General features: G+C 35.7%; 1 protein-coding gene across 9 annotated transcripts in view; it reads right to left on the reverse strand.

The window, feature by feature from the left end:
- The window catches only part of ICE2 (interactor of little elongation complex ELL subunit 2), an 83,033-nt gene that overhangs the window by 20,641 nt on the left and 41,158 nt on the right, over positions 1-21,234 (reverse strand). For 8 of the 9 annotated variants that reach the window (XM_087859216.1, XM_087859215.1, XM_087859214.1 and 5 more), the window contains 2 exons: positions 6,281-6,365; positions 4,896-4,946 (listed from right to left, as the gene is read on the reverse strand). In XM_087859216.1, coding sequence (XP_087715342.1) covers positions 4,896-4,946; positions 6,281-6,365 — 136 coding nt within the window. Of the gene's footprint in view, positions 1-4,895; positions 4,947-6,280; positions 6,366-6,385; positions 9,885-21,234 lie in introns of those variants that run through there. The other variant, XM_087859217.1, reaches the window with a different exon arrangement.

Genomic DNA, 21,234 nt, shown 5'->3' on the forward strand with positions numbered 1-21,234 from the left:
CAGTAGAGCAGATCAACAGAACTAGAAGCTGGTTCTTTGAAAGAATAAATAAAATTGACAAACCACTGGCAAGACTTATCCAAAAGAATAGAGAAAGGACCCAAATTAATAAAATTATGAATGAAAAGGGAGAAGTCACAACCAATACCAATGAAATAGGAAGGATTATTAGAAACTTTTATCAACAGCTTTATGCCAACAAATTAAGCAATCTGGAAGAGATGGAGGCCTTCCTGGAAACCTATAAACTACCAAGACTGAAACAGGAAGAAACTGATTTTTTAAACAGACCAATTAATTATGAAGAGTTTGAAACAGTGATTAAAAACCTTCCAAAAAACAAAACGCCAGGGCCCGATGGATTTCTCGGGGAATTCTACCAAACATTCAAAGAAGAAATAATACCTATTCTCCTAAAGCTATTTCAAAAAATAGAAACAGAGGGAAAGCTACCAAACTCATTCTATGAGGCCAATATTACCTTGATCCCCAAACCAGGCAAAGACCCCATCAAAAAGGAGAATTACAGACCAATTTCCCTGATGAATATGGACGCCAAAATTCTCAACAAGATCCTTGCTAATAGAATCCAACAGTACATTAAAAGGATTATCCATCATGACCAAGTGGGATTCATCCTTGGGATGTAAGGGTGGTTCAACATTCGCAAATCTATCAGTGTGATAGATTATATCAACAAGCAAAAAGCCAAAAATCATATGATCCTCTCAACAGATGCTGAAAAAGCATTTGACAAAATACAGCATCCTTCCCTTCAGAGTGTAGGGATAGAGGGTACATTCCTCAATCTCATAAAAACCATCTATGAAAAGCCTACAGCAAATATCATTCTCAATGGGGAAAAGCTGGAAGCCTTTCCCTTAAGATCAGGAACACGACAAGGATGCCCACTCTCGCCACTATTATTCAACATAGTACTAGAAGTCCTTGCAACAACAATCAGACAACAAAAAGGGATAAAAGGTATCCAAATCGGCAAAGAAGAAGTCAAAATTGTTCTCTTCGCAGACGATATGATACTCTATATGGAAAACCCAAAAGAATCCACTCCCAAACTATTAGAAGTTATAGAGCAATTCAGTAATGTGGCGGGATACAAAATCAATGCTCAGAAATCAGTTGCATTTCTATACACGAACAATGAGACTGAAGCAAGAGAAATTAGAGGATCCATCCCATTTACAATAGCACCAAAAATCATACGTTATCTTGGAATTAACCAGAGATGTAAAGGATCTATATTCTAGAAACTACAAATCACTCTTGAAAGACATTGAAGAGGACACAAAAAGATGGAAAAACATTCCATGCTCATAGATCGGAAGAATTAACATAGTTAAAATGTCCATGCTACCCAGAGCAATCTACACTTTCAATGCCATCCCGATCAAAATATCGATGACATTTTTCAAAGAACTGGAACAAATAGCCCTTAAATTTATGTGGAACCAGAAAAGGCCCCGAATCACCAAGGAATTGTTGAAAAGGAAAAGCAATGCTGGGGGCATCACAATGCCAGATTTCGAGCTGTACTACAAAGCTGTGATCACAAAGACAGCATGGTACTGGCACAAAAACAGACACATAGACCAATGGAACAGAATAGAGAACCCAGAAATGGACCCTCGGCTCTTTGGGCAACTAATCTTTGATAAAGCAGGAAAAAACATCCGGTGGGAAAAAGACAGTCTCTTCAAAAAATGGTGCTGGGAAAATTGGACAGCTACATGCAAAAGAATGAAACTTGACCACTCTCTCACACCATACACAAAGATAAACTCTAAATGGATGAAAGACCTCGATGTGAGACAGGAATCCATCAAAATCCTAGAGGAGAACATAGGCAGCAACCTCCACAACATCGTCCACAGCAACCTTTTTCATGACACATCTCCAAAGAAGTCTTATTTTTAACTATTTTCATGATTTTTAGACAACTAATTTTAATTGTTATTCCGAAGTTGAGGATACATAATTACTTACTTTTACTGTTATCTCAATTTCTAAGTATTCAATAATTTAATGGGAAATAGTCTGCCTAATTCTCTAATCCATGCACAACACATACTGAAAAGTATTTCATGAGTGTACATACACAGTATTCCTATACAGACCATCTTAATTCATTCAACAAACATAGCTCTTGCTTTGTATCCAATAATACAAAGATTAAGAGATATAAAAGGGAATGTGGTACATTCACTATACTTAGCTTAAAATAAAGTGTACGAAAAAATGGAACAATCACAATACAATTTGAGGTGCTATGAGAATATAATAACAATAGCAGCTGATAGGTACTGAATGTTTATCATGAGCTAACTACTGTTATACTGCTTATATCCATTTTGTTATTAAATCCTCCACAACAAATCCTCAAGGTATAATATTAATAATTCATCCCATATTATAGATAAATAGAAATTAGAGATACTAAGCAATTTGCCCAAAGTTCTGAGTGTAGGGCTTAGATATAAACCCAGGCAGTTTAATCTACGGGCCATACTCTTAATCATGATCTGCTACTGTTACAATAATCACTTCTGTCAAACATCAAATTTACATTTTCCTTTTCTCCTTAGAAAGTTTTAAGGAATTCAGTGTATCAAAATAAAGAGCTAAAAGGATACAATTAATATTTTGTGCTTTCTTAAGATTTTACATTCCTCTAGCTCAAAGATGCTAAGGAGAATCTCAGTTCTTTCCCATATCATTTAAAATAAGGATTAATCATACTTCGTTGTATCCATCTGCCTACAAGCCTGATAAGTTAAAATTTCCATTAATTTTTTTAAGCAGAAAAGTAATAGGTGTTGACAAAGGAGGTTAGAGAATTATTCTTACCCTCTGGAGAACTTTTTTTTCGAAACAATCACCTTCACATTTTTATATAAGGAAATGAGTAATAATTGATTTGGTAGTAGGAATAAATAACAATTCAAAGATGGAGCTTTTATTGATGAAAATCATATATTTTAACTACCTTCACTAAAAATGATGAAAGCTCTGGTTTATAGAGAATTCATGGAGAATGTAAAACTTCAAGAAAGAGTATTTTAGAAGTGCCATACAGTGGAATGTACATGGATGGATACTAACTATAGTGGACAGAATAATGACCTTCCAAGATGCCTAGATCCAAAACCCTAGAACCTTTAAATATGCTACATTACAAGGCAAAGGGGAATTAAGATGGAATTAGAGTTCCTAACCTGCTGATTTTAAAGTGGTACGATTTTCCTGGATTATCTTACTGGGCCCACTGTAATATAAGAGTCCTTCAATGTAGGAGAGGGAAGCAGAGGGGAGATTTAACTATGAAAGGAGTCAGAACAATGTGATGTGAGGACTCAACTTGCCTTTGAAACTTTGAAAAAGGAAGAGGGCCACAAGCCAAGGAATGTAGGTGGCCTCTAGAATTTACAAAAGTCAAGGAAAGAGACCATACCCAGAGCCTACAGAAAAAAAAAAAATTCAGTCTTGCTGACACATTGATTTCAACCCAGAAGACCTGGTATACTTACAGAACTGAAAGATAATAAATTTGTGTTGTTTTAAAACACCAATTTTAGGGGCGCCTGGGTGGCACAGCCGTTAAGCGTCTGCCTTCGGCTCAGGGCGTGATCCCGGCGTTATGGGATCGAGTCCCACATCAGGCTCTTCTGCTATGAGCCTGCTTCTTCCTCTCCCACACCCCCTGCTTGTGTTCCCTCTCTCACTGGCTGTCTCTATCTCTGTCAAATAAATAAATAAAATCTTAAAAAAAAAAATAAAAAATAAAAAAAATAAAACACCAATTTTGGGGTAATTTGCTATAGGTGCAGTAGAAAACGAACACACAAACTAAGATATTGATAATAAGATCTCAAAAAGCATTTGACACATTTCATGTGTAAGTACTGCACTTCACATGAAGAACACGATATACAAAAGAGAATTTCTGCCACAGAATCACAGACTGAAAAGTACCTAAGAAATCACCGAACGCAACACCATCATTTTATAAATAAGGAAACTAACATCTAGTTGCATAATAAGTAAAAGAGTTAGAACTTTGAGATTTTTCACTTTTATCTCAGACTCTTGAATTGTTTTTTAGTTTATTTTTTGGTAAGGGCATAACAGGAGTACAAAAGTTCACATAATAAAACAGTCTGATAAATCATCAGGTGGAGAATCCATATTCTAAGATTTCTCACGGACTTAATGATTTTTGGACACTAGCTCTACGTTGCTTCCTTACCCTGAAAATGTAAACAATATAGCTATGCTAGGCTCCATAACGGCCCCCAGGATATCCACATCCTAATCTTCAGAACTTCTGAACGTTACTTTTAATGGCTTTCTAAATGTGATTAAGGTACAATGTGATAAAGGGCAAAAATCTGAGTGATACGCTTTGAAGATGGACAGAGGTCACAAGTCAAGGGATACAGGTAGCCACTAAAAGGTGAAAACCAAGACAAGGAAATGACTGCTCCCTTAGAGCCTCCAAAAACAATCAGCCCTGCTGACACAAATTTAGTCCAGTGAAAATGATTTTGGATTTCTGACCTCCAAAACTGTAAAAGAGTAAGTTTGTGCTGTTTTAAGGCAATAAGCTTGTGGTAATTTGTTACATGGCAATTGGAAACCTAATACGACAGAGCCTTACAGAAAAATATTTAACTGCAAGGAAACCAGATACTATCATATGATCTTCTTATTTATATTTTCACGATTTCAACCTTAACAAAAAGAAAAAATCTTGCATTTCTGGGTTACATTCTATGACCCCTAATAGCATATATTCAAATTTTCTATGAATTTCCACCCAAGAAAATCACATATATCAATGCAAAATGTCCAAAAAAACCAAAAACAAAAACACTTACCTACTCAATTTCTTTAGAATGTGTTGGAGGATGTTAAATAAACTTGAAATCCTATTAAACAGAAGAAGATTCTTGTAAAATTAAATGACAAAAAAAGTATTCTTAACAATTATAGCTCCTTAGAGAAATACCCTCACCAACAAAGAAAAAAAAAAACATATAAAATAGAAAACACAGAATACCAAAATCAATTGATTAAATTATAATGTTTACTTAATTTTTGCCATTTCCTGATTTCTCTTTAAAATAATAAAGTACTTAGCCTGTGTGAATCACAGCAGTTGTGAAGAGATCACTATTTTATATTCAAATTATAAACTTTTGAAAATGTTCAAGAAGTCTTTAGCAGAACTAATCTGCAAAAGAGTTTGCCTTTTAGAGATGGTGGTGAATTAGCTTCCAAAAAAACTAAGAGGTATTTCAAATGTGTGATACCAGAGAAGCCACTGAATGGCAGCAGGATAGTTAAAGGGAAATGATATATTTCTTTAGTATCTATTCTACCCTTTAGTATCTATTCAATCCCCCTACAATTTATTTTAAAATTGGTCATTGGGAAAGGTGGGGCAGGCAATGAGTAATGTACAGAAAAGCTTTTTTATTCATGTAAAGAAAAAGTTACTCCTCAAAGGAGGCAGTCCTTATAATAGAAATGGACATTTTTAAGGGCAAGCAGAGAATTCAAGACTGAACATGAGATCCTTCAAAAATTGTGTCAAGGCCCAAAGCTAGAACTATGGAACCAGTCTAAGTCAGGACAATTTCTCATCCTAATGGTGAATCAAATATATTAACTACCAAGGCTGCCACTCCAGCTCAGCTGTATGCGCTGGAACAAGTCAAAGTCCCAGTTTCCCCACATATAAAATAGGGATAATACTCCCACCAGTCCTTTCTAGAAAGCTGTGAGATATAAATTAATTTTTGTAAGTTATTTTCCTTTGCATTTGGGTATTCGGAGTCCTGAGCACAATAAACTCATTTCAATATGATGTACAGTAATACTGGCACAGGGGAAACTTTTAGAAGTTAGGATGTCTAAATGAATATATATAATCCTTAGAGCTGAGTCTATATGACTGTCCTGTTGTTTCCCAGCCCTGATAAGGGGTGCTCTCATGTACGTCCCAGATGGTGGGCTACTACGCTTGCTCCAGCCTCCTTTGTCTCAAGTAGAAAGACTGGTGTCACTGGTATTTGATTTAATTTGAAAGTGGACATGAGATGGATCACAAACTGGGTTAGGGGAAGAAGCCTCAATGTATAAAAGAATCAAAAGTCTTGAAAATAAATGATTTAAACTTAACTAATATTTAGAAATAGACAAAAATTAGTGATTATGTTCACAAGTTTTAAGAATCCCACCATAAAGTAAACTTTCTTACTTGAGTGCTGAAAGTTTTTCTTTTAATTCTTCTGAGGTAATTTCTTCTAACAGAAAAAGTTTTGAAGTAAATGCATCGATATGCCCTAAAATAAAACATCAAACTTAAAAAGAACAATTGCAGTATTAAAAAAAAAAGTTATCCATTCTTCTTAAAGATGTTTATACAAAATTGTAACAACTGTAAAGCAATTTTACATTCCAAAAAGAGACTTACACATTTTATTAAGTTTATTAATTAAAGCCATATTTTATTTACTTTTCTAAAGGATTTTATTTATTTATTTGAGAGACAGAGCGAGATGGGGAGGGACGGAGGGAGAGGGAGAGAATTTCAAACAGACTCTGTGCTGACTGCAGACTCTGACACGGGGCTCAATCTCATGATCCAGAGATCATGACCTGAGCTGAAACCAAGAGTCAGATGCTCAACTGACTGAGCCACCCAGGCGTCCCAAAACTGTATTTTAAAACGACACAAAAGTATTGGTTCTAAAATATTTGCTGAATATAGAAAAGTTTACACACGTGCACACCAAAAAATAATCTCTAAGACCCAAATTTAAGAATAACAACTGTTAAAATATTAGTGGTTCTGTTTCCTATTAGTTTAAGTTGCATTTTAATAAAGATTATATTTTTAGAGAGATATGTACCTATTATCAAAGCAAACGGATAGTCAAATTTATAGTTTGGGCATGCTCTACACATCTCTAAGAAACACTTGGTTCTTTTTTTTTTTTTTTTTTTAAGATTTATTTATTTATTTATTTGAGAGAGAGAGAGAGAGAGCGAGCGAGCATGAGCGGGGGGGAAGAGCAGAGGGAAAAAAGAGAATCCTGAAGCAGACTCCCTGATGAGAGCGGAGCCTGACACAGGGCTTGATCCCAGGACCCCAAGATCATGACCTGAGCCAAAATGAAGAGTCAGCTGCTTAACAAACTGAGCCACCCAGGCACCACCACACCCGATTCTTTTTTTTTTAAGATTTTATTTATTTATTTGACAGAGAGAGACAGCCAGTGAGAGAGGGAACACAAGCAGGGGGAGTGGGAAAGGAAGAAGCAGGCTCCCAGGAGAGGAGCCTGATGTGGGGCTCGATCCCAGAATGCCGGGATCACGCCCTCAGCCGAAGGCAGATGCTCAATGACTGAGCCACCCAGGCGCCCCACACCACACCCAATTCTTAAGATAAAAATTAGACTATAACAATCCAGTTCAATTATTTACAATAGCCAAGATATGGAAACAACGTAAGTGTCCATCAATGGGTGAATGGATAAAAGAAGATGTGGTGTATATATACGGTGGAATATCACTCAGCCATGAGAAAGAAGGAAATTATGCTATTTACAAAAACATAGACTTAAGGGCATAATGCTACGTGAAATAAGACAGAGAAATAAAATACTACATGGTATCACTTATATGTGGAATCTAAAAATAAAAGTCAAACTCATAGAAACGGAGTAGAAAAATGGTTCCCAAAGGCTGGAGCAGGAAGGAATAGAGAGGTGGTAAAAGGGTACAAACTTTCAGCCATATAGAGTCTGAGAATCTAATGTATAATATGGTGATTATATATGATAACATTATATTGTATGATTGAAATTTGCTAGGAGAGAACTTAAATGTTCTCATTTAAAAAAAAGGAAAAATATAAATATGTGGGGATAGACGTATTAATTAACTGGATGGGAGGAGTCATTTCAGAATATATATGTATATCAAATCATCATGATGTACACTTTAAATATCTTATAATTTGTCAATTATATCACAATAAAGCCCCCCCAAAATCTGGTTTTTAATTAAAGCACACAAGATTCCTCATGGTTAAAAAAAAAAAAACAACAGTCTGCTTAAAGTCTTACTTTCTTATAAACATGACTTAATTCCAGAATTCCAAGAAACAAAGTAGCAAAGGGTGATACTTCCATTTTAAAAAGTAATGTGTATGTTCTACAACAAAATAGGTTAAGACAGGACACTTAGGCCTTTAAATGTACTAAGGAAGAATGATATAAAAGACAGCCCTGAGTTAAATATATAATCAAGTCAATACAAAAACCAGAATTAAAAACATCAATTAGTATGACAAGAGTGTAACACTCATCAATGCTGAAAATAATACCATGTTTTGTTTTTATTTTTGAACTTGCAGTATTTAGTTATCAAAACACATTACCTGGGAAGCTGATGTCAATCGCTGGGACAACAAAAAATACACATAATATCTCATTTTCATATAAAGCCCTCTTTCATTTGCTTTCAGCTCATAAAAAGAATTAGAAACATTTTTTACCAGATGCTTTTCCTTAAAACAACGAATCTATTTTTCCCACGCCTACTTATTTCCTATGCCAAGTTTTAGTTTCACCTCTGCATTTCTAACACTCATTATACAGTGACATTTCTAATAACAGACACATTTTAATGCTTTAATAGCTGTAGAAAGGGAATATTAAATACAATAAAACATATTTAGACATTTACTAAATATGCCTTTGAGGAGACTAATAAGTCTTAGCTTTTTAAAGAAATCTCAATAAAAAAATATGTATTATAGTATATGTCAAATATGGTCAGCTGAAAATAACTATATAGAGAACACCAGACTAAGTGCTATGAGGCCTACTTCGAAGCTCAAGGAGTTAACAATTCTCTCAATATCGGAGCATTTTCACCCGTGGGCCTCAAATGACTCATATGTGTGGTTGAAATATTTATCTCCCCAGCCCTTGGGGCAGCTGAGCAAGGCTTGGGATGGAGTTTCCTGGCCACTGCCCTTCAACCATTAGCAATCTCTTTTGTATATCATGGTGTGCTATCCAAGTATTTTTTTGTGTGTCAAGGTTGGGAAATACTCCTTTACCGAGTACAAATAAAGCCTTTATATAATACAATTAAAGGCTTTATATACATGCATCCAATCACACATACATATAAACAGGCAGTCCTTGCTTTGTGTGCAGTATGGGATGATAAAAATAATCATACAAGCTGAAACCATGCAAGCAATTTTAATGATCAATGTGAAAAATTATAATTGTTCCATAACCTTTAAAATTTTTTGTCAAGGGGAGCCTGGGTGGCTCAGTCAGTTAAGCGTCTGACTTTTGATGTCAGCTCAGGTCATGATCTCATGGGTCATGAGATCAGTCCCACATTAGGCTCTGCACTCAATAGGTAGTCTGCTTGAGATTCTCTCTCTCCCTTTCCCTCTGCTACTTCCCCCATTTGTACATGTGCACGCACACTCTCTCTCACAAATAAATAAACAGATCTTAAAATTTTGTTGCTGTTGTTGGGGCACCTGGTGGTGCAATAGGTTAAGGCTCCAACTCTCGGTTTCAGCTCAGGTCCTCTCTCAGGGTTGTGAGATCCAGCCCCCGTTGGACTCTGCACTCAGTGAGACATCCGCTTAAGACTCTCTCCTCTGGGGGCGCCTGGGTGGCACAGCGGTTAAGCGTCTGCCTTCGGCTCAGGGCGTGATCCTGGCATTCTGGGATCGAGCCCCACATCAGGCTCCTCCGCTATGAGCCTGCTTCTTCCTCTCCCACTCCCCCTGCTTGTGTTCCTTCTCTCGCTGGCTGTCTCTATCTCTGTCGAATAAATAAATAAAATCTTAAGAAAAAAAAAAAAAGACTCTCTCCTCTGCCACCCAACGCCCCATGCTCTCTCTCTAAAATAAATAAATAAATAAATCTTTGAAAAAATTATTTTTTGTGAAGACATTATGAACTCTCCATCAAATATAAATATATAGGGAAATGAAAAAAGAACAAAATTAATATTTATTTAGTACACTAATTTAAAACATTAAAAACACTGCAAATTATTTTATTTCTTTATAAAAAAAACTTATCAAGAGCAATTTGAACACTGCTTGTCACCTTCCGGAACAACTATGATAGGAAGCAAGCATCTTTTCTACGCCATGGATTGTCATACTCCTTTCTAAGTTAGGATCAGTTTCCAACATTGTATCCTTTGTGCTTTATTATTTTTTTAAAAAGATTTTATTTATTTGACAGAGAGAGAGAGCGAGCGAGCAAGCACAGGGAGGGGGAGCAGCAGAGGGAGAGGGAGAAGCAGGCTCCCTGCTCAGCAGGGACCCAACGCAGAGCTAGATCCCAGGACCCTGAGACCATGACCTGAATCAAAGGCAGATCCTTAACCCACTGAGCTACCTGGGAGCCCCTCCTTTGTGCTTTAAATGTCAGGAAATATCTCCAAGAGTTCCTTTCATGTGAAATCTTATGCTGGTATCACTTTTTCATCCTTTAAGTCACAACCACTTTCCTCATTTATGTCCCAAAGTTTGCCTTCACTACATTCTTGTGGTGGCATATCTTAAAGTCTCTTGAACATCAGCACTGTCAACATTCCCACTGTCAGCTGTTACTCCTGTAACTCCATTTATGTTCAGTTTTGAATTTCACTTCCTGCAGTATCACTTTTTATTTCTTTGCTGTGCTTTAATCATTGCTGGCCAACTCTTTGATTATCCACTTTTATAAAATTACATCATGAGTTTATCACTGGGAGACAAGGACAGAACACAAATACACACTTTTTGTACATGAACTCAGTAACAGGTGCATAGTGACCACTGACAGAGTTCGGAAAATGGGACATTACTGGTCACTGGTCATGATGTGCATCTGTTATTTATGTAGTGATATGTGGACTGAAGAGACAGCAGTGAAGTCTGTACTTTACCAAATCAGTTATAGTCAATACACTGTAGTAACTGAAACTGGTTTATCTCAACTTGTAAAAAGCAAGGCCTGCCTTATGTCAACTATATAGAACTGATATATATTAAAGGATTAGAAGGTAGACACAGAAGTTGTGATAAGATTACTTTCGGAGTTTTCTTTAAGGAATATCTCTTCATGTTTTTATGGGACATGAGGATAAAAAGTACTATAATTGAGGGGAAGAGAACACGTTCATAGTAAAGTGAAGCAGACAAACATTAACAACAAAAAAGTACATTTATTCTATCTGAAAAACAGACTATGAGCTACAGAAGTGGTTCTCAAGATGCAGTTCCCAACTTGAAGCATCAGAAGCACCTGAGAACATGCTAGAAATGCTGTGTCTTGAGTCCCGACCCAGACCTACTGAATCAGACACTGTAGGGTCAGGGCCAGCAATTTCTACTCTAACAAGCCCTACAAGAGATTCTGATGAACTACCACGTTTGAGAATTACTGAACTCATGTCCTACAAACCAATGTGCTCTTAAGTTAAAGAAAGTAATTGAGATCTTGTATCACTTTACCTTATAAGACATGTTTTATCTGAATCGCTCAATCATGAAGATAAACTTTATCCTTAACGTTTACTCCAAAGGATCTAATGTACAGACCCCCAAATTTGATTTTTGAGGAGAAATTATCTTAAATATCTTTGAAATCTTGAGATTACAGGCTGGGCAGGGAAAAATGACAATGAAATGCTTAAGCTAAATGGAGGAGTGGCTAGCACTGGTTGAGAGGAAAACTCAGGCCACAGTTGAGGAAGGACGGTGGTGCGTGAGTATATGGGAAAGAGAACATAAGCTTGGAAACTTGGAAAGTTTCTGGTCAAGATTTTAAGAATCCAGTTTCTAAACAGTAAAGTCATTTGTTTTAATTTACATTGATTAATACTGTCACACACAAAATGCTTCACTTCTGTTACATCTGACACCTCCCTGCCCCTCCCTCAGTTCTTCCCTAGCCCTTTTTAGTTTTATAGCAAAGTTATTGACACTTAAAAACTGTGACTCAATTTTGGTCCTGCCAACTGATAAACTCTGTATCTACGAATAAGTTACTTAATTATTTTTTACTTTTCTCTATTGCTTATAGCAGTGGTCCACACACATTAAAAACTGTTCATTAACAGCACTTAGACCAAAATTTTTTTGAAAAACAAAAATAATATACAATGTATGGTTAACTATGCTTTCTTGTTTTAAGAAATCTTGGTTTAAAACAGTGTGATACCACTACTTGAAGGATGGATTCAAAGTTGAATTCATTTTGCTACAGGTTTTAGTGGCTGCCTAGCTAAAAAAGATAAAATGATACAAAGATCCACATGCACCAAATGCTTCATTGTTGGGCTTACTAGAGGGACACTGATTGTTTTTAACACCTTACACCAATAACACAAAGGTTTTTCTCTAAATTCTACTAGTAAAAAGCTATCTTCCCTGACGTTAACCAGTTTTTCTTACAAACGTTAAGACAGGGGCTACATTCCTATCCTTGAGGCTCTCTGGAAGATTTTAAAAGAGATTTTTTTTCCCCCTAATCTGATTCCAAGTTTTTAAAGTATACTGATATATAAGTTTTTTTGTCCGTTCTTGTTTAAAATTGTGCCATCTTTCATTTTTGGCAACAAAATCATACTTAACAGACCCAAGGACACTGTGTGGCACAACTCTGGGGGTAGTCATTCATATGGAAAGGATTAAGCACACTGTCTCCCTACAGGTGTGCTCTGTGGACATGATGAAGATTCTTTCAGTATGGTATGTGACAGGACTGTATGACAACATAAAGAGATAGTACCACTTATCGATCCACATACTTAACATGAGTAATGTTTAATTGTTATTTGGAGAAAAAATAAGTTAGTTATAATATTCTCTTCCTACATCCCAGTGGTTTATCTTATGCACATCCTGGGACAGTAAAAAGAATAAAGTATATAAATTCAGTGGTTTGTTTTCCACCATTTCTATTCTCCCTGACTTTTACTGTTCCTTCAACCAATTATCAAAGGCAACCTAACTTATTCTAAACATAATTGAGTATCTCCATGTGCCAGATACTGTTCTATGACCTTGGGACATTGACAATAAACAAGAAACACAAAAATAGGCAATAGATATTATAAGTAATTAAAGTATATAATTTGTTAGTGGCAACCAGGAAAAGGGACTGGATATACACTTGTGTGGGTAAAGGGTAAAGAAGCCAAAAACTAGAAGAAGAAAGAAACCCAGAGATGTGAACCTGGCCCTTAGGATTGCTCTTCTCTGGAAAAAGCAACAAAAGGCTAAGAAATACACCAGGGCTTTCAACAGTCTCTCAGAATCAGAGGAACAAAAACTGGATTTCAGGATCTATCAACAAACTGAACACCTAAGCTCTGAGTTGGGACTTTGTGTAACAAGGGGTCCCCTCGGTTTGGTGATTCTCCAAAAGAGCTCATAGGATTCAGCATACAGTTGTACTCATGGATAAGACTTATTACAGCAAAAAGATACAAAGCAAAAAAATTAAAAATAAAGAGTAAAAGGAAAAGGTGTATGGAGTGACGTTCAGAGGAAACTAAACCTCTGAGTCTTTCCTGAGTTTCTGTCTGGGATGATGAAAAAGTTCAGGAAGTAGATAGTGTTGATGGCTGCACAACTCTGTGAATCTACTTAATATCATTGAATTGTACGAAAAATGTATGCTGACTTGTACGCTAAAATGGTTAAAATGGTAAATTCTATGTTATTCTAAAATACGTATATTTTACCACAACTAAAAAAAAAAGTCCCTCCCACTAAAGTCACATAGGATGCACTTAATTCTTCTAGCAACAGTTTTTTTTTTTTGTATATTGGAAAAGTTCATTAGAGACTCAGCACTCAAGGTTTTTACTGGAGCCTCATCATATAGATGCCTTCTGCCTAGCACGTACCAAGGCTCTCAAAAGGAAAGCAGATGTCTAGAATAAGCCACATTGTCTGTACAGTGTAGGTACTATAAGCCATCCTTATCAGCAACAGAAAGTCTTATATCAGTACAGGGAACAGTTTACTAGCCAAGTTTCCAGATACCAGCTAAGGGCCAGCCTTGCAAACAGGCCTTTTCAAAGACTGGCAGTGTCAGTCTGGCTATAGCAACTCTTATATGCACAGACCCTGAATAGCAACACCCTAGCAGGTAAGTGGGAAACAAACTGGTCTTTCTGTAGGACCGAGAATTCTCTAGGTCCAAAGTCAAGCTTCAAACTATCTAAATCCCTATAACGGAATTAAGGTGAATCAAAAGTAATCTTGTGTAGAGGAAGATAACATTTTAACTTTCTCATTATCTCCACAATTTTTCATATCCAATAGCTGGCTCTGGATAAAGAACATCCTAGCATACAATGAAACAGCATGTTAAAAAAAAGAAACATGCTATGAGATTAATTGTGTCCCCCGCAAAAGATATGTTGAAGCCTTAACCCACAGTACCTCAGAACATGACCTTCCTTGGAAACAGGATCAGAGCAAACATAATTAAAGATTAAGATGAGGTCATACTGGATTAGGGTGGGCCCTTAATCCAATATGACTGGTGTCCTTCTAAGAAGAGGAGAGAGACACACAGGAAGAAGATGCCACATGATGAGAGAAACAGAGATGAGGGTGATGCATCTACAAGCCAAAGATGACAAAAATTGCTGGCAGATATCAGAAGATAGAAAAGGCAATGAAGGATTCTCTCCTATGGGTTTCAGAGGTAACATGGTCCGGTGATACCTTGATTTTGTATTCCTAGCCTCTAGAACTATGAAACAAGAAATTTCTATTATTTTAAGCCACTTAGTTTGTGGTACTTCGTTACAGCAGCCCTAAGAAATGAATACACAAAAGATAATAGAAAAGATGCACCAGAAATCTAGATATCAGAGGTACAAGACACAGACTTTAAAAGAGTTTTGCCTAATATGCTAAAGGAAAGATTGAGAATTTCTGTCAAAAACTAATCTATAAAAAAGAACCAAATGGAATATCTAGAACTGAAGAATACAATAATTGAAATTAAGGACTCAAGTCATGGGTTAAACAGTGTATTAGAGACAGGTGAAGAGGGAATTAATAAACTAGAAAAAAATATCAAAAATGATGCAAGAAGAGTCAAAAGGAAAGATAAGAAAAGAATGCACAACTAAAACCCCAGAAGAGAAAGAGAGAGAATGAGGAAGAAGTGATGTTTAGTGACCTAATGACCGAGAATTCTCCAAAATTGTTAAGAAGTCATCAGGGCACATATTCAAGGAGCAATACAAACCCCAAAAGAAATATTTATAAAGAAAATCTAATGTAAGTACATTGTAGGAAAATTGCTGAAAAGCAGGCAGAAAGATAAAATTTTAAATTTGCAAAGAAAAGAGACGTATTACTTTCAAAGGAGCAAAAACCAAGATGGACAGCTGACTTTTCAACAGAAACAAAAGAAGCCAGAAACAATGAAATATCTATCCTTCAATAAAGGTGAAATAATAATAATTTAAAAACCTCTAAGATGAATTAAAACTGGGAGTCTTTGTCACTAGATATCTGTAATAAAGATAATACTAAAGGGTATTCTTCAGGCAGAGGAAAATGATACTAGTTAAAATCTTAGAGATATGAGAAGAAAAGCATCAAAAAGGGTAAATATATGAATAAATGTAAATGAATATCAAATGTATACACTAATAAAAATATATAGAAAAAATACTGTTTAATGGGGATAAGTCAGGGATGCATGTTATAATTATTTAGAGTAGCACTGTCCAATTGAACTTTTTGTGATGCTGGAAATCTCTGCACTGTTCAATATGGTAACCAGATGCAGCATTCAAGCACTTGAAATATGGACGGTATGACTGAGAAACTGAATTTTAAGTTTTACTTAATTTTAATAAATTTATAATAGTCGTCTGTGTCTAGGAGCTACTGTATTAGGACACTTCTAGAGTAACCCTTAAAAGAGTAGTAAAAGAGTATATAATTATGTTAATATAGAACTATTAATCAAGGGGAAAAATGCAATAAAAAATATTCAACTCACAAGAATGCACTAAGTCAAAAAAAGGTCCTTAAAACAATGAGTCAAATAGAATACATATATTAAAATGGTAGATATAAACCCAAACTTATTAGTGATGTGTAGTAATTACTACAGGTACTATAGACATTAAAAGATCATAGATATTATGAAGGCCTTTACGCCAATAATTCTGAAAACTTAAACTGAACAAGTTTCTTAAAAACATACACACACACACAAGAAAACATACACACACACAAGTTACAAAACTGATGCAAGAAATTAAACATCTGAATGGCCCTAAAGCTAACTTAAAAACAGAACTGATAATTAGAAGCTTCTCAAAAAAGGAAAGCTTTAGGTCCATGTGCTTTCTAGATAGCTTTTACCAAACATTTGTAGGAGAAATAACACCAATTTTACAGAAATTCTACCAGATAAGAGAAGAATAAAGAAGACATCCCGACTCATTTTACGGTATAAACATAACCTTAATGCCAATACCTAGGCAAGGTATTATGGGTCAATCTCACTCATAAACACAGATGGCAGAATACTAACAAAATTAATGTTAAACTAAATGCACCAATATATAAAAAGAGCAATATATTATGATCAAGCTGGGTTTACTGCAGGAATACAAGGTTGGATTGACATTTTTAAATGAACCAACAGGAATCATCGCATTAGTAGAATAAGACAAAAACCATACCATCATATCAGAAGCAAAGAAAGTATCTGATATTTTTTGCCCATTCATGATTAAAATTCTTAAATTAGGCATACAAAGGAACTTCTTTATTCTAATTAAAGGTATCTACAAAAACCTATACAAAAATACCAAACACAATGGTGAATTATTGAAAATGTTCCCTTTTAAGATTAGAAATAAGGTAAAAAGGCCCATTATTCACCTTGTATTCAAGCCATTATTTGCATAAGATATGACTGGTTACTTAAAAAACCTGAATTATTACAATAAGTAAGTGACTTTAGCAAAGTTGCTAGATAGATCAATATACAAAATCAATATGTAAATACATTTTATACTTTAGTAACAAACCTTAAGAAAATAAAATGTCAGAAATACCATTTATAATAGCTTAAAAATATCAAATGCCACAAAATACATTTAACAAAAGATGTATAAGAACTCTACATAGAAAATCATAAAATACTAAGAGAAATTAAAGACATAAAGAAATTAAGGAATATTTAAAGTTCACAAATTAGAAAATGTTATTGTGAAGTTATCAATTTGCTCCACATTGAGTCAATGCACTTGCTAACAAAAATCCCAATCTTCTTCTTGTTGATAGAAACTGACAAGCTGATTCCAAAATTTGTAAACACAAAGGGCCAAGAACAGCCAAGAAACTCCTGAAGAAAAATAAGTTGACAAGATTCACTTTACAAAAGAGTAGAATATTTATTATAAAGTTAGAGTAATTTACAGTGTTAATTGTCTAACTAGAGGACCTAGAAAAATTAAGTAATTACTCTAGCTAGAGTAATTAAAACAGGTACTGCCTCGGGGCGCCTGGGTGGCACAGCGGTTAAGCGTCTGCCTTCGGCTCAGGGCGTGATCCCGGCGTTCTGGGATCGAGCCCCACATCAGGCTCTTCCGCTATGAGCCTGCTTCTTCCTCTCCCACTCCCCCTGCTTGTGTTCCCTCTCTCGCTGGCTGTCTCTATCTCTGTCGAATGAATAAATAAATCTTAAAAAAAAAAAAAAAAAAAAAAAACAAACAGGTACTGCCTCAAGGATACATAGGGAGTCAAGAGTTAGAGTCACATACATGATTTATAACACAAGCAGCATTAAAGAGCAGCAGAGAAAGGGGGGTCTTTTCAATAGCAGTGCTAATGATTGAAAATAAAATCTTGATATTCCATGTAAAATTAAATACCACATAAACTGTGTATCTAAAAATTAAGGGGTAGAAAAAAATTAAGATTCTAGAAGATAAGACAGGAGAGTATCTTCATGATCTTGCTGGGGGAAAATTTTTAAAATAGGACAAAGAAAGCATGAATCAGAAAGGAAATGACTAATAAACTGGTAAGTTTAAAACATACAATTAAGAGACTGAAAAGATAAGTTACAGAGTGGGAGAAACGCATTTGTAAAATTTAAAACCTACAAAGAAAGACCAAAGGAACAAAAACCTGACAATAGGGGGCACCTGGGTGGCTCAGTCAGTTAAGCGTCCTACTCTTGACCTCAGCTCAGGTCTTGATCTCAGGGCTGTGAGTTCAAGTCCCATGCTGGGCTCCACGCCAGGCATGGAGCCTACTTAAAAAACCAAACCAAAACACACACACACACACACACACACACACACACACACACACACACACCCTGACAACAGAAAAATGAGCAAGAGGTTTGAATAGGCAATTCACAAAACTGTATATCCAAATGATTAATCACGTGAAAGAGTGCCCAATTTCATAAACAACCAAAGAAAGGCAAAGTAAAACAATAATGAAATATTAGTGAGATCTACCCACCAGCATGGCTAAAATTAAGTAAACTGATAAGGCCAAGTGTGGGCAACAATGTGAAGAAACTGAAACCATCACATATTGCTATTATAAGTATAAATTTGTTCAATTGGTTCGGGAACTTTCTGAAATTATCTACTAAATTTGAGTGTGTACCTAACATATGACTCAATAATTCCACTCCTCAGTATATGCCCAAACAGCAATATGTGTGCAGTGTACTAATACACATTTAAAAGAATTTTCAGTTACATTAAAATGGAAACAACCTAAACAGATTCCTAAAGTTAAATGAATAGGGGGCATGTGGGTGGTTCAGTTGGTTAAGCATCTGCCTTAGGCTCAGGTCATGATCTCCAAATCCTGGGACAGAGCCCCTGGTTGGGCTCCCTGCTCAGCAGGGAGTCTGCTTCTCCCTCTCCCTCTGCTCCTCTCCCCTGCTCGTGCTCTTTCAAATAAATTTAAAAAAAAGAAAAAGAAAAAAGAAATCCTTTACTCTTGTATCATAAAGATGATTTTCCATATTTTCACCTAATTCTAGCTTAATAGCTTTTTCCTCAGTACAAAAATATGCAAAATATCACTTCATTGTCTTGTGGTATCTATTTTCATCAAGAAGAAGTCTACTTTGGGGGCAATATATTAGGTAATTATTATGATTTAAAAAGATCTGAAATACAGTCCATGAAGTAGGTTGAACAAAATATTATTATATTCATTATGTATAGATGAAAAAGCTCAAGCCTAGGGGGTTAAATGATTCTACCCAAGGTAAAAGAATTAGAAAATATATAGTAATCATACATATATCTTCTGACTTACACATTCAGCATGATTTCCACTATTCCACTGTAATGGAAAAAGCACAGGCTGTGGAATCAGAAAAGATATGGACACTCTTGAGCAATAAACTTAGAAAACCTTAGTTTCTTCCTCTATATAATAAAGATAAACATCACCTATTTTACAGAATAGTGAGGATTAGCAACGATGTATATATAGTCATTGACCCACATTACATATTTCATAAATGAGTTAGAAATATTGTTCTGTGGGGCACCTGAGTGTCTCAGTTGGTTAAGTGTCTGACTCTTAATTTTGGCTCAGGTCATGATCTCAGGGTAGTGGATCGAGCTCTGTGTCAGGCTCCACACCCAATGGAACCTTCTGAAGATTCTCTCTCTTTCCCTCTGTCCCTCCTCTTGCTTGTGTGCTCTCTCCCCTCCTCCCAAAAAAACCCAAAAAACAGAAATACTGTTCTATTATTTTATACACACCCACACACACATATACACATACACACACACATATATTTAACAGTTTCTAAGGACAATTTTGGAGCATTTCAAGTGCATCATATAACTTGGTTTGTGAGTGGTAGATAATGAACCAAAAGGAGAAAAAAAAAAAAAACTAACAATATTCTGTAAGTTGTACCTTAGGAGGCTGGGAGGACAGGAAGTTGGGAGGAGGGGAAGCTAGGAGGAGGAGTGTAATAATGAGAGGAAAATTGACAAATTACAGAGAGGATCAAAGAATAGAATATTTGAAAAGAAATACATTACTGCTTTTAAGGGTATACCGTAACCCATATCTAGCAACTCATAATTTCCAATTTAGTCTGTTATTTGGATGTCAGAGGGCACTAATAAATACTTCTGAAGTAAGATATCATAAGTATCTTATACACATCTTAACTCTTTTTTTTTTTAAAGATTTTATTTATTTATTTGACAGAGAGAGAGACAGCCAGCGAGAGAGGGAACACAAGCAGGGGGAGTGGGAGAGGAAGAAGCAGGCTCACAGCAGAAGAGCCTGATGTGGGGCTCGATCCCATAACGCCGGGATCATGCCCTAAGCCGAAGGCAGACGCTTAACCGCTGTGCCACCTAGGCGCCCCTTAACTCTTGACTATCTGTAGACCACCACTCTTCTTGAAACCAAAGCATTAAATCTACATTATGTTAGGTATGACTGTAAGAGACGAAATAATGAGTCACGCAAACTACTTTATAGTCGCATCTGATATGTCACTTTTTAAAATTATATTCAGTCATTCCAGACACTACAATGACAAAATGTTGCTTTCTATATTTATTTTCTGTATTGTTTTTCCACAAAGTAACTATAAGAAAAACCTACTTAGGAGCCGTTTCTCCTACACTCCCTTCCTGTTGCAACATTTTTTGAAATTAAAAGTAATACAGCAATATTAAGAACAAAACAAAAACCAAACACCTCTAACCCATGGATACTTTATTTTTTTAGATTTTTTAAATTTTAAGTATTCTCTACACCCAATGTAGGGCTTGAACTCACAACTCTGAAATCAAGAGTTGCATGCTCTACCGACTGAGCCAGCCAGGTGCATTTTAAACATATTCACCCCCACATAAAGAACCACACCCATTCCCAAACCCAAAGAAAACACAACCATACAAGTTTCTCATCAAACAACTGTAAAAGAAACCAAATACACTATCCTATTATGTTAAAATGAATGGCTTCTAAGTGAGTAGGATTTACTGAGGATAAAGAGCACACAGAGCAATAATTACCTAGGACTTCAAAGAATACTTTAGATGAAGTTAGCCATATAGATGATGGCAGTTTTATCTGTTAAAGTGTACATTTAAAACAAAAACAAA

Source organism: Ursus americanus, chromosome 36 (genome assembly GCF_024610735.1).
Source record: "Ursus americanus isolate L20-20 chromosome 36, mUrsAme1.1.p, whole genome shotgun sequence".
Taxonomy (NCBI): Eukaryota; Metazoa; Chordata; class Mammalia; order Carnivora; family Ursidae; genus Ursus; species Ursus americanus.